The following is a 15,090-nucleotide window of genomic DNA, read 5'->3' on the forward strand; positions in this document are numbered from 1 at the left end:
TTGCTGTCGCATTTTATTTGTAGTGTGAACGAGCAGAGAAAAAATCAGATTTGATCAAAAAATCGGAATTGAGCATTAAGACCTGCAGTGTGAACGTAGCCTTAGTCCCTATGGACCCCAAAGCGCTTTACACTACATTCAGTCATTCACACACTGGTGATGGCAGCTACATTGTAGCCACAGCCACCCTGGGGCGCACTGACAGAGGCGAGGCTGCCGGACACTGGTGCCACTGGGCCCTCTGACCACCAGTAGGCAACGGGTGAAGTGTCTTGCCCAAGGACACAACGACCGAGACTGTCCGAACCGGGGTTTGAACCGGCAACCTTCTGATTACAAGATGAACTGTCAACTCTTGAGCCACAATCGCCCTAAACGACTTAAACATAAAAAAATCACAAAGAAAGAACAATGACACCCAGCTCTATCTGTCCATGAAGCCAGATAACACACACCAATTAGTTAAACTGCAGGAATGTCTTAAAGACATAAAGACCTGGATGGCCGCTAACTTTCTGCTTCTTAATTCAGATCAAACTGAGGTTATTGTACTCGGCCCTGAAAATCTTAGAAATATGGTATCTAAGCAGATTCTTACTCTGGATGGCATTACCTTGGCCTCCAGTAACACTGTGAGGAACCTTGGAGTCATTTTTGACCAGGACATGTCCTTCAACGCACATATTAAACAAATATGTAAGACTGCGTTCTTCCATTTGTGCAACATCTCTAAAGTTAGAAATATCCTGTCTCAGAGTGACGCTGAAAAACTAGTTCATGCATTTATTACTTCCAGGCTGGACGACTGTAATTCATTATTATCAGGAAGTCCTAAAAACTCGCTGAAAAGCCTTCAGCTAATCCAAAATGCTGCAGCAAGAGTCCTGACAGGGACTAGAAAGAGAGAGCAGATTTCTCCTGTTTTGTCTTCCTGTTAAATCCAGAATTCAAAATCCTGCTCCTCACATACAAGGTCTTAAATAATCAGGCCCCATCTTATCTTAATGACCTTGTAGTACCATATCACCCTATTAGAGCACTTCGCTCTCGCTCTGCAGGCCTACTTGTTGTTCCTAGAGTATTTAAAAGTAGAATGGGAGGCAGAGCCTTCAGTTTTCAGGCCCCTCTTCTGTGGAACCAGCTTCCAGTTTGGATTCAGGAGACAGACACTATCTCTACTTTCAAGATTAGGCTTCAGACTTTCCTTTTTGCTAAAGCATATAGTTAGGGCTGGACCAGGTGACCCTGAATCCTCCCTTAGTTATGCTGCAATAGACGTAGGCTGCCGGGGATTCCCATGATGCATTGAGTTTTTCCTTTCCAGTCACCTTTCTCACTCACTATGTATTAACAGACCTCTCTGCATTGAATCATATCTGTTATTAACCTCTGTCTCTCTTCCACAGCATGTTTTTTATCCTGTCTTCCTTCTCTCACCCCAACCAATCACAGGAGATGGCCCCGCCCCTCCCTGAGCCTGGTTCTGCCGGAGGTTTCTTCCTGTTAAAAGGGAGTTTTTCCTTCCCACTGTCGCCAAAGTGCTGCTCATAGGGGGTCATATGATTGTTGGGTTTTTCTCTTTATGTATTATTGTAGGGTCTACCTTACAATATAAAGCGCCTTGAGGCGAGTGTTGTGATTCAGCGCTGTATAAATAAATTGAATTGAAAAATTGAACTGTAGTGAACAAAAAAAGTGTGAAATAACTCAAAACATGTTTTATATTTTAGATTCTTCAAAATAGTGACACCCTGCTTTGATTACTGCTTTGTACCTGTTGGCCATTTTACCTTCACTCTGCGGTCCATCTCATCCCAAACCACCTCGATTGGGTTTGTGTCAGGTGACTTTGGAAGCCAGGCCATCTAGTGCAACACGCCATCACTCCCCTTGTTGGTCAAATAGCCCTTACACAGCCTGGAGGTGTGTTTGGGATCATTGTGCTGTTGAAAAATAAATTATGGTCCAACTAAACACAAACCGAATTGAATGGCATGTCGCTGCAGGATGCTGTGGTAGCCATGCTGGTTCAGTGCACCTTCAATGTTGAATAACCCCCAACAGAGTCACCAGCAAAGCATCACACATTTTCCTCCATGCTTCATCGTGGGAATCAAGCATGTAGAGACCGACAATTCTTTCTGTGTCTCACAAAGACACGGCAGGTGGAACCAACGATCTCAAATTTGGACTCATCAGACCAAAGCGCAGATTTCTTCTGGTCTAATGTCCATTCTTTGTGTTTCTTGGTACAAATAAATCTCTTCTGCTTGTTGCTTTTCCTTAGTCGTGGTTTCTCAGCAGCTTTTTGACCATGATTCACACAGTCTCCTCTGAACAGCTGATGTAGAGATGTGTCTGCTACTGGAACTCTGTGTGGCATTTATCCGGGCTCTAATCTGAGGTGCTGTTAACTTGGGATTTCTGAGGCTGGTGAATCAAATGAATTATCATCAGCAGTAGAGGTCACACTTGGTCTTCCTTTCTTGGGGTGGTCCTCATGTGAGACAGTTTTGTTGATGGTTTTTGCGACTGCACTTGGGGACACATTCCAAGTTTTAGCAATTTTCCGGACTGATGTAATGATAGACTGGGGTTTCTCTTTACTTAGATGATTGGTTCTCTCCATAATATGAATTCTACAGTGGGGCAAAAAAGTATTTAGTCAGCCACCGATTGTGCAAGTTCCCCCACCTAAAATGATGACAGAGGTCAGTAATTTGCACCAGAGGTACACTTCAACTGTGAGAGACAGAATGTGAAAAAAAAATCCATGAATCCACATGGTAGGATTTGTAAAGAATTTATTCGTAAATCAGGGTGGAAAATAAGTATTTGGTCACCTCAAACAAGGAAAATCTCTGGCTCTCACAGACCTGTAACGTCTTCTGTAAGAAGCTTTTCTGTCCCCCACTCGTTACCTGTATGAATGGCACCTGTTTGAACTCATCATCTGTATAAAAGACACCTGTCCACAGCCTCAAACAGTCAGACTCCAAACTCCGCCATGGCCAAGACCAAAGAGCTTTCGAAGGACACCAGGAAAAGTATTGTAGACCTGCACCAGACTGGGAAGAGTGAATCTACAATAGGCAAGCAGCTTGGTGTGAAAAAATCAACTGTGGGAGCAATCATCAGAAAATGGAAGACATACAAGACCACTGATAATCTCCCTCGATCTGGGGCTCCACGCAAGATCTCATCCCGTGGGGTCAAAATGATCATGAGAACGGTGAGCAAAGATCCCAGAACCACACGGGGGGACCTGGTGAATGACCTGCAGAGAGCTGGGACCAAAGTAACAAAGGTCACCATCAGTAACACACTACAACGGCAGGGAATCAAATCCCGCAGTGCCAGACGTGTTCCGCTGCTGAAGCCAGTGCATGTCCAGGCCCGTCTGAAGTTTGCCAGAGAGCACATGGATGATACAGCAGAGGATTGGGAGAATGTCATGTGGTCAGATGAAACCAAAGTAGAACTTTTTGGTATAAACTCAACTCGTCGTGTTTGGAGGAAGAAGAATACTGAGTTGCATCCCAGGAACACCATACCTACTGTGAAGCATGGGGGTGGAAACATCATGCTATGGGGCTGTTTTTCTGCCAAGGGGACAGGACGACTGATCCGTGTTAAGGACAGAATGAATGGGGCCATGTATCGTGAGATTTTGAGCCAAAACCTCCTTCCATCAGTGAGAACTTTGAAGATGAAACGAGGCTGGGTCTTCCAACATGACAATGATCCAAAACACACCGCCCGGGCAACAAAGGAGTGGCTCCGTAAGAAGCATTTGAAAGTCCTGGAGTGGCCTAGCCAGTCTCCAGACCTCAACCCCATAGAAAATCTGTGGCGGGAGTTGAAAGTCCGTGTTGCTCGGCGACAGCCCCAAAACATCACTGCTCTCGAGAAGATCTGCATGGAGGAATGGGCCAAAATACCAGCTACTGTGTGTGCAAACCTGGTAAAGACCTATAGTAAACGTTTGACCTCTGTTATTGCCAACAAAGGTTATGTTACAAAGTATTGAGTTGTATTTTTGTTATTGACCAAATACTTATTTTCCACCCTGATTTACCAATAAATTCTTTACAAATCCTACCATGTGGATTCATGGAGTTTTTTTTTCACATTCTGTCTCTCACAGTTGAAGTGTACCTCTGGTGCAAATTACTGACCTCTGTCATCATTTTAGGTGGGGGAACTTGCACAATCGGTGGCTGACTAAATACTTTTTTGCCCCACTGTAACAGTTGTCATAGAGGGCTACCTGCTGTGTACAAATCTGAGTATTCCATAACACAACTGATGGGCCCAACCCCATTAAGAAAGCAATAAACTCCACAAATGAACCCAGACAAGGCACACCTGTGAAGTTTCATTCAGTCATTTCAGATGACTACATCATGAAGCTCATTGAGAGAAGGCTGAGGATTTGAAGCACTGTCAACAAAGCAAAGGATGGAAAATGAGAAATGAGAAGATGTGTCCAAACTTTTTCTTTTGTTCTTTATTCAGATTGGATGGCTGCCGGTTGTCTAAGATCAGTTGTGTTTTTCTGGTCTCTGCTCTGAAGTCCAACCCATCCCATCTGAAACATCTGGAACTGAAAGACAACAACTTGGACGATCCACATGTGAAGGAGTTGTGTGGTCTCCTGGAGACTGTCAGGTCAGTTCACTTACTGTTTGTTACTACTGTAATGTGACAGACGTTTGTTATGATCTTGTGTTTAATCCCACAAATCACTTATCCCAGGAAGTTCCCATTACATTTAGTTACCATGTGGTCTCTATACAGAGCAGAACGTCTTGTGAAGTCAAGGAATTATGTGTGTATGTATCCTTAAGTCAGTGGTTTCAATCACATGTATTCAGTGACAGCCTTCTTGTTTATTATGGTGTAACAGCAAGCACAATACCACTCAAGAATTGAGCAGTAGACGCAGTAGTAGCATGAGACTACTTACTGAGGGATATTTGCTCAGCAGAAGGGGGGATGCTAAATCCCGCTTACAAGGCTATGATGTTCTCCCATCTGTCACTAGTAAACTGCAGACAGGGCATCTCTGTGCACTTTTTCCTCATCTCTGGTGACTTTAGTATTTAGTATTTATTTATTTATTGTCATTGTCAAGAACAATGAAATTGCGTTTGGGGCTTCCATACAACCCAAAAAAAAAAGAAGAAAATAATAAATACCCCTTAAAACCCAAGTGTACATATTTAACCCAGTGTGACTCCAATGCAATAAGACAATCCTTAGCAATAATGTTCGTAGAAATTCAGACAAAGACCTGAGAAACATGACAAAATACAACAATGCAACCCATTCAATATTATTGTACTGTGAGATATGATATCAGATATGATAGTTATCTATTTAAGAAAGAGGGGGGGGGGGCAGGAGGGGGAAGAGAATAAAGATATGATGCACCAATGCAGACCAGTTCATTGCTATTAAGAAGTTGGATATGGTTATTGTCCGTGAGAGGGGGGCAGAGAGTTCAGGAGCCTCACAGCCTGTGGATACAGGCTGTTGGCCAGTCTGGATGTTCTGGCCTGTATAGACCTGTACCTTCTCCCTGAGGGCAGCAGATGGAAAAGGTGGCGCGCAGGGTGATGTTGGTCCCGCAGGATACTGTGCACCCTCCTCAGACAGCGAGTGGGGAAGATATTACTGATCTCTGGCAGACTTGTTCCAATAATTCTGCCAGCTTCCTTCACCACCCGCTGGAGTGCTTGCTGATCGGCCTTGGTGCAGCTGGGGAACCACACTAGAAATCCATACGTCAGAACGCTGCTGATGGCACAGTTGTAGAAGTTCAACATCAGAGATCTGGGAATGTGTGCGCTCCGCAGTCTCCTCAGGTAGTAGAGGCGCTGTTGGGCCTTCCGTACAACTGAGGTGATATGGTTGCCCCAGGACAGGTCCTCGGTCACAGTTACCCCCAAGAATTTAAAACTGCTCACCCTCTCCACCGCCTCACTGCCAATGAAGAGAGGCAGATGGTTGTTATGACCCCTCTTCCGGAAATCTACAATGATCTCCTTGGTCTTTTTGGTGTTTAAGACCAAGTTATTGTCGTGGCACCATGACTCTAGTTGTTGCACCTCTGTCCTATAGTTTGTCTCATCATTGTTGGATATAAGTCCGAGCACTGTAGTGTCATCGGCAAACTTAACAATGAGATTGGACGCGCAGGAGGAAATACAGTCATGGGTGAAGAGAGTGTATAGCAGAGGGCTCAGAACACACCCCTGTGGGGCACCGGTGTTGACCACAAGGGTGGAAGAGGTGTTCTTACCCACTCTGACACTCTGTCTACGGTTAGTGAGGAAGTCCACAATCCAGTTGCACAGAGAGGAGTTAAGTCCCAGTTGGTGGAGTTTGGGACGGAGTTTGTATGGCCGGATGGTATTAAAAGCCGAGCTGTAGTCTACAAAGAGGAGCCGTGCATAGGTATTCCTGTGTTCCAAGTGCTTCAGTAATGTGTGCAGCACTGTGGCAATCGCATCCTCGGTTGACCGGTTCTCCCTGTATGCAAACTGGTGCGAGTCCAGGGATGGTGGAAAAGCAGCTCTGATGTGTTTAATGACCAGTCTCTTCAGGCATTTGGCGGGAATGGGGGTGAGTGCCACAGGTCTGAAATCGTTCAGACATGTGACATTTGACTGTTTTGGGATGGGAACGATGGTTGCTGCTTTGAAACAGGATGGTACCAGTGAACAGGACAGCGAGGTGTTATATATAGAGGTGAAGACGTCCGCCAGGTCCACAGCACAGTCTTTTAGCACCCGGCCCAGCACTCCATCCGGCCCGGCCGCCTTCCTGGTGTTAATGCTCCGGAACACACGCCTCAGCTCATGAGTGCTCAGGACCGGAGCAGGGTCGGTTGAGGGGAGAGGGGACAGGACAGGGTCGGTGTTCTCCCTATCAAAACGGGCATAAAAGAGATTTAGATCCTCAGCCAGAGTAGAACTGTCGGCTGAGGGTGATGGTGTTCTTCTTTTGTAGTCCGTGATAGCCCTGATGCCCTCCCAGACCTGCCTTGGGTTTGTGTTGTTCTCAAACCTGGCCTCGATACGCCTCCTGTGCTGCTGCTTGGCAGTCTTGATGCCTCTTCTCAGGTTGGCCCTGGCAGCACTGTATGCCTCCTGGTCCCCGGATTTGAAAGCGTTGTTCCTTGTTCGAATAAGTTGTTGAACTCCGTGTGTCATCCAGGGTGGATTATTAGGGAACACACGGAATCGTTTCCAAGTTGTTACATTGTCCACACAGAAACAGATGTAGTCCAAGACAGTGGAGGTGTAACTGTCCAATGCGACACGATTGTCAGTGTCCTGCACCTTGAATACATCCCAGTCTGTGCAGTGGAAACAGTCCTGAAGCATCGGAATAGCATCCTGCGGCCATGTTCTCACGGTTTTGGTTGTAATCCCAGTGCTCTTGATCTTTTGTGTGTATATTGGGTGTAGCAGAAGGGAGAGATGGTCTGACAGACCCAGGTGGGGATAAGCCTGGGCTCTGTACGCATTCGCCATGTTGGTGTACACCTGGTCCAACGTTCTATCTCCTCTGGTAGCACACTTCACATTACGGTGGAAATTGTGAAGTACAGATTTCAGGTCCGCGTGGTTAAAATCCCCAGCCGCAATAAAGACACTGTCCGGGTGTGCTACCAGGCTGTTATTGATGCTGCTGCTCAATTGTGCTAACGCTAGCTTAGCATTAGCATCCGGTGGAATGTAAACAGCGCAGATGTAAACGGCAGAAAATTCCCGAGGGAGATAGAATGGACGGCACTTTAACACCAACAGTTCTACCTCTGTACTGCACAGTTTTTCCGTTACCGTGACGTTCGTGCACCAAAGGTTGTTAATATAGATGCACAGCCCCCCGCCAGTCTTCTTACCCGAGTCCGCAGACCTGTCGGCTTGATAGGCGGTGCGGCCTGCTAGATCGATAGCCGCATCGGGAATGGCGCTGTCCAGCCAGGTTTCAGTGAAAATCATGCACGAACAGTTATTAAAAGTCCGTCGAGTGGCGATCTGCAGTCGTATTTCATCCAGTTTGTAACGGATTGAACGGGCGTTGGAGAGGAATATGATCGGGAGTGGTGGTTTAAACGGACTAGTCTTTAGCCGTGCCCACAGGCCTCCCCGCTTGCCTCTCTTCTGCCTCCGCTCGCAACGTCTCCTCCTGCGGCTTGCTGTTGCGGGTAGCCCCGGGGGTTGCTTAACGATCTCCGGGGGGATGAGATACTCGGATGTTAGTTGAAGATCTCCACGGCTTAGTTGTAGTAGATCATCTCTGTTGTATTGAAGTAACCCCAGACTGTGTGAAATAATACACAGTACCACCAAAAGTGCAAAAGTGTAGGAGCTCCGGGCCGCTGCGTCTGTGCGCGCCGCCATCTCATCTTGGCTCCCTGAACTCCACTTTACTCAGTATGTTACGTGTTCAACCAGAGTCAATAAAACACTGAGTTTGTCATATGCTAACACAAAAGAGGCATACAGCTCATCTCCCCTTGAAAATTTAGCCCCTCCCTGTGTATAAACCTTATATACAGTAAGGTCCTGAGACGACTTTTCTAATTTTGGTTCTGTACATTGCCCCGATGAATTTTGAATGAAACAACTCAGATGCAATTGAATTGTAAGCTTTCAGCTTTAATTTAGTGGCTTGAACAAAAAGATTATATAAAAATTTGAGGAACTAAACCATTTTTAACACAGTCCCTTCACTTCAGGGACTCTAAAGTAATTGGACAAATTAAATAACTGAAAATAAAATATTCATTTTTAATACTTGGTTGAAAACTTTTTAGTGGCAATGAGAATCTAATGTCTTGATCTCATGGACATCACCAGATGCTGGGTTTCCTCGTTTTTAATGCTTTGCCAGGCCTTTGCTGCAGCGGCTTTTAGTTGCTGTTTCTTCGTGGGTCTTTGTGTCCAAAGTTTAGTCTTCGAAGTGAAATGTTCAGTTGTATTCAGATCAGGTGACTGACTTGGTCATTAAATAATATTCCACTTCTTTGCTTAATTAACTCCTGGGTTGCTTTGGCTGTATGTTTTGGGTCATTATCATTGACTGCATTATGCTGGATTTGAGCAGACAGTATAACTCTGAACACCTCAGAATTCATTTAGCCATTTCTGTCCTGTCTCGCATCAACAAAAAACGCTAATGTCCCAGTGGCATGTTTTACAGATGATGTGTATGCTTTGGATCATGAGCTGTTCCACATCTCTTCAATACTTTTTTCTTGCCATCATTCTGGTAAAGGTTCTACCAGAATGATGGTTTCATCTGTCCGAAGAATGTTTTTCCAGAACTGTGCCGGCTTTTCTTAGATTTGATTTTTTTTTTTTTTTTTTTTTTTAAGCGAAGTCTACAAATACGTCTACATTTTTCAGTAATACAATGTGAAAATGGCAGCTAGTAAATAATAATTTTCACTGTAGAAGGACCAGTGACACAGAATGTGGCGAAGGGTTAAGTCTGGATGGCCCACAAGCTCACGTGAAGCTAGAACTTCTTTCCACCTGCTGCTACTGCTTGCAGGTAGAGGAAGGCCTTTTGGTTTCCTGCAACAAAATATGTATCCACCTTTTTTTCCCACTGTGTGGGTGAATAGTTTATCACGACAGGTAATGCTTGCACTTTTGCACACCTATTTGCCAAACACCCAATCATTTTATTCATGTTTTGAAATAAAAACACATGAAATGCTGTCATTTATTCTTTAGCAACTTTTTTCAGTGGCTGCACACTGTTCATTCATACCCTCTCATTTTCCTGTACCATTTATTTTCTCAAACTGCTCATCAGCTCCCTCAGACCCATTTGCTGTTACATGTAGCATGTAGTCATTGTGCAGGCTTCGCCAGTTTGTCAGAAACAGGAATTCAACAGTCTGTGGGAGTCTTTCATTCTGCAAGATTCTGTTCACTTGTTATAAGCAAATCACATGTCTCTGAGATAATGGCGATCAACTACTTTACATGTCAAATCTTTACCAAACAAGTTGACAGGACAACATGATGACAACAGAAATGGATGTTTAAAAGATCAATATAAGGACCATTGCTTTCACATTGCAAATCGCTTGTGTTATTCAATTATTAGATAGCGTCTTGCAATTTTATTTTATTAGCAACTGAGTTTATTGACTGATCACTGGTTGGTAACACCAGATTCTACTAAAAGGTTAACCTGTTGCCTTGGAGAGTTAACTGTGGAAGGTCTCTGTCAGCACCCTTGTAACCCCTTTCACCCGCTTATATTTTTGCAATATAATTGAGAATTGCATTTAAAATAATAATTATTTTTCTATCTTGTGTACATTTTTCTTCCTTTTCTTTGGGATAGTATTATTGTTGTTAGGTTATACTGCATCTCTTTATTCCCACTCTGTCCACTCTCCTACTATAATCATTGAATTTTTCAACAGTGTGACTAATAAAGGTTATCATCGTTATCTTAATTTATCAGCTAATAGAGAGGACAGGGTGTGCTCTTGTGGTGCCCAGCAGGCTGTCCCTGTCTGTCATTGTGATTTTTTTTATTATTTTATTTCATTGTCAGGCTTTAGGTTTTTTTTTTTTAATCTAATTTTGACCCCAAGGAAATGTTAAAGCAGCCCCTTTGTGCTTTTTAAATTTTTTTAAACGGTTTTGTATTTTGGACTCATTGTCACTCACAAACTATTTCATACTCAAGGGAGGTCCTTCTGGATCTTCAGTGAAACAGCCTGTCTGTAGATTTTTCTGTAGTCACTTTATTAAATTTCCTATATCGTCATCTTGATGGGCCCAAAGCCCAGCACCCATTTGTTGACTTTTTTCCTGCAGCTTTTAATACTGCAATTTTAAGGAGATTGAGAGTTTTTAAACGTTTCATCTGAAACAGTTTCTGCTATGATCATGCTTAATAGCACTAAACCATATGTGTTTTTGCCATCACTGCTGGACATTGCACTTTTGTTGATGATTGAATCGATTTCCCATTAAGGTCAATAAAGTTACTATTAACCAGTATTTTAGAAATAGATGACATAGTCATGAAAACATAGACTCTGTTTCAGAGGAACAGTAAGAAGTCTATCACTAAAATCTTTTTCTGTTTGAGCATCGAATTCATTGTGTTTACTACAACACCTTAGCCCAGTGGTTCCCAAACTTTTTGTGCTAGGCCCCCCTTCGTTTTACAAGAAAAATGGATTTGGTTGTGTGCTTAACCCTCTCAGGCTCAAATTAAACTTTTTGTTGCTAATGCACAACCAAGTCCTGCAGTGGTACTTCTGAGTAAAAAAAAACTCATAAAATATGTATGTGGGGTAATCAGGTTGTTAGTTTCTAACTGTTGCAAATCGGCAGCGCCTGCCTTGAGAGGGTTAAAATAACCAGAAGTGCTGTTTAAATAGGTAACTGCTCAACTGTGTTCAGACTGCTTCCATAAATTGACAATAAAACTAATCCAGGACCTTTACCTGAAGAAAAGCTAACTATACCTGTTTTGATTTTACAGTGAGGGAAGTCAAAAGTGGGTTTGTACTATCATGCTGGGTGAAAAGGGGGTCTCAGGAAATAAGGCAGGACAGCTCACAGCCCGGCGTAGACGCCAGGTGCTATTTAAAAGATCCACTTACTTGTTTGATTTATTTGTTGTTGATGGAATTAATTATGCCGGTTGTAAGAATATGTGTGTATCAGTATTCTTGGGAATGGAAAAGAATATGTGTCATTTCCATTCCCAAGAATACTGATCGAGATGCTTCTGTAATCAGAACCCTGGAAGGCATTAAAACATTGTTTAAAATAATACAAGAACATTGAAGAATACAATTGGAGGGATGCATGACATTTATGTTGGGGTAATGCAAAAGTTTTATAAATGCTTTGACCACTCTGAGTCTGCGTCTTCTCTGTCCACTCTAAAGAATAAATGGGCGATCGTGGCTCAAGAGTTGGCAGTTTGTCTTGTAATTGGAAGGTTGCCGATTCGAGCCCCGGCTCGGACAGTCTCGGTCGTTGTGTCCTTGGGCAAGACACTTCATCTACCGCCTACTGGTGTTGGCCAGAGGGGCCGATGGTGCGATATGGCAGCCTTGCTTCTGTCAGTCTGCCCCAGGGCAGCTGTGGCTACAACTGTAGCTGCCTCCACCAGTGTGTGAATGTGAGAGTGAATGAATAGTGGAATTGTAAAGCGCTTTGAGGGTCTAGAAAAGCGCTATATAAATGCAATCCATTATTATTATTATTATTATTATTATTATTATTATTATTATTATTATTATTATTATTAAAAGAACCAGGGTCAATACTTGGCACTTGTGCAGGTGAAGCCAAAGGGAAGATATGCTTCACCATATTTTCTAGTCTTTGGCTTGGAAGGAAGTTGGTTTGGAAACATATTTGGCGATGCTTCATCTCCTGCTTTGCGTCTGTGTGGGAGCCCCACACTCTGGGAACCTCTGCCTTGGCATGAAAGGAATCTGACTACATTACATTGCTCCACTGCTGCTATGAGTAAGCCTGAGGTCCCTTCTGCTCTTTGTACTGGATCTGCTGCATCCCTAACTTAATCTCTGGAAAAGCTCAGTTATCACCTCGGTTCTTTCTTTTTCTCTCTGCAGATGGAAGTTATGCTAAAGAGGATGGTGAGGGTGCTGAGAGCGGACGAGCTGTGTCCTGATGATCCAGAGAACTTTAAATATCAACAGCTTGTGCACAGAGATGGTGTGACTGAGCATCTTACTGGGAGGTGGAATGAGAGCAGAGCTGCAAAAAGAATCTTCAAATCCTTCTGCTCCACACTTCTCCACCTGCGTTATGTTCATCCTTATGATTAAATACCCTATTCTAAGACCAGAATAACTACAGATTGTTTTTTAGTTATGATACAGCAACATTTACAGCTATGTAAACAGTACACATTGCATAAATTATGTTGAAGTGACTTCATTTTATACCATAGAGGTTCATGTAAGACTACAGTAGGAAGTCTGCTTGTGCAAATTATAATTCCTGTCAGTACAGGATTATACTTTTTTATTTACAATTGTAAGCAAGGTTTTTCAGCAAATCTAACTAAAATACTTTGAAATGTTATTAACAAAATGTAAGTAAGTAAAGTTTATTTATATAGCACCTTTGTGACACATGCCTGTGAAAGTGCTTTACAAGAAAGGTAAGAAAACACAATACAGTCATCAATACATCATAAAAACAATGGTCTAAGCTTTTTGAAATAAAAATGTCTTTAGCTGCTTTTTGAAGGTCTCCACCAAGTCCAAACACCGTAGAAATCGGGGAAGTGCATTCCACAGTCTGGTTGCAACAGCTTGGAAAGATCGGTCCCCAAGAGTTCTAAAACGAGATTGGGGGACCACTAAAAGGTTTTGATTCGATGACCTCTGGTTATGAGAAGAGGTATGTTTACGAACCAAATCAGCAATATAGGGAGGGGCCTGTCCCTGTAATGCTCTAAAGGTTAAAACTAGAATTTTAAAGTGGAACCTAAATCTGATTGGTAGCCAGTGTAGCGACTTTAAAACAGGGGTCATATGAGCTTCCTTGTTCGACTGTAGCCTCACAACAGAGTTTCGAACAACCTGTAGACGAGCTAGCCCTTCATCTTGAGTTCACTTGTTGACACGATGGACTAAGTTATGAAATGTTCCTCAAGTGAAAAAAGCAGGTTCTTACTATCTGATTTAAATGTCCCTCCAAAGAAAAAGCTTAATCAAAAATAACACCTAGATTTCTAAGGTTATGCTTCTGTGTGCAACCTAAAGCACCTGTTTAATATCAGGTATTGCACTGTCTGGTGCAATAATCAAAGTTTCTCTTTTGTCTGGGTTTACCTGTATGCAATTGTTGTTCAACCATTCTTTGATGTCTGTTAAATAGTCAATCAGAGCGGAGAGCTTCATAAGCTTATGAAGGCTTATGATTTAAGCCTTCAGAAGGCTTAAATGAGTAATATAGCTGAATATCGTCAGCAAAAAGATGATAAGATACATCAGGAAACTGCCATATTATCTGGCCTAAACGAAGGATGTATATTAAAAACAGAATAGGTCCCAGCACGGAGCCCTGAGGAACTCCACACAGCAACTCTGTAGATTCCGACATGATCTGGTTTGTAGACACACTAAAACTCCTATCAGTTATGTAAGATGAAAACCAGTCTAGAACAGAGCCAGACATCCCAACCAGGTCTCTGTCTGTTAATCAGGATGGTATGATTGGCTGTATCAAAGGCTGAAGTAAGGTCTAACAAGACTAGGACTGTGTATTCTCCAGAGTTATGCTGACATCATAATATCATTAGTGACTTTTAGTAGTGCTGTTTCAGTGGAATACAATTTACAAAAACCATATTGGAAATGGTCGTAAATGTTGTGTTTTTCCAAGTATGCTGTAAGGTGGACAGCAACTGCCGTCTGAAAGAGTTTTGACATAAATGGGAGCTTGGAGACAGGTCTAAAATTTTGAAGTAGTGTTGCTATTTCATCAAATGTCACAGTTGACCAGGAATGCGAAGGGAGTGCCTCACTCGGAGAACAAGAAAGCTTTGCGGAGAATTTAGCATTGATTTTTTTGATCTTGTCAACAAAAAATAAAAAGAGTTTGTTACTGTTTCCTTTAGAGTGTACATCTAAAGGTACAACATCTGTATAATATATTCTGAGCTAAGTTGATCTATAGTGTTGCATCATATTCTATAAGGATGTTATGTGTTTGTAGACTTTCTGCCCAGTTTGACCCATTTAGCAGAAGTCAGCCTGTTTAAGGCTCTGATATCTATTCTGTATGACTTAAAGCAGTTATGACATGGTCTGATTTTCTCACCCAATAAAGGAATATTTCATATATCAGTCTACTCTTAATTCTATCAGACACAGCTATCACAGCTCGTACATTTTCTTTTTACACATGTATGTAAGCATTGAGCCAAATGTAATAATGCCAACATATTAAAAGAACAATATTTGTCTCTTATATATGATACATACACTGTCAAAGATACTTGAGTGTCTTTGAGTGAAGATTTAAGGTGATAGGACATATAAAT

At 42.6% G+C, this 15,090-nt stretch overlaps 1 protein-coding gene across 3 annotated transcripts in view; it reads left to right on the top strand.

The window, feature by feature from the left end:
* Positions 1–14,890, top strand: part of LOC112430831 (NACHT, LRR and PYD domains-containing protein 12-like) — a 61,558-nt gene extending 46,668 nt beyond the window's left edge. For all 3 annotated transcript variants that reach the window (XM_076876653.1, XM_076876652.1, XM_076876654.1), the window contains exons 11-12: positions 4,519–4,671; positions 12,647–14,890. In XM_076876653.1, coding sequence (XP_076732768.1) covers positions 4,519–4,671; positions 12,647–12,662 — 169 coding nt within the window. In that variant the 3' untranslated portion in view covers positions 12,663–14,890. The remainder of the gene's footprint in view (positions 1–4,518; positions 4,672–12,646) is intronic.
* Positions 14,891–15,090: the final 200 nt, after the last annotated feature.

The sequence above is a fragment of the Maylandia zebra genome, linkage group LG18 (assembly GCF_041146795.1).
Source record: "Maylandia zebra isolate NMK-2024a linkage group LG18, Mzebra_GT3a, whole genome shotgun sequence".
NCBI classification, from domain to species: Eukaryota; Metazoa; Chordata; class Actinopteri; order Cichliformes; family Cichlidae; genus Maylandia; species Maylandia zebra.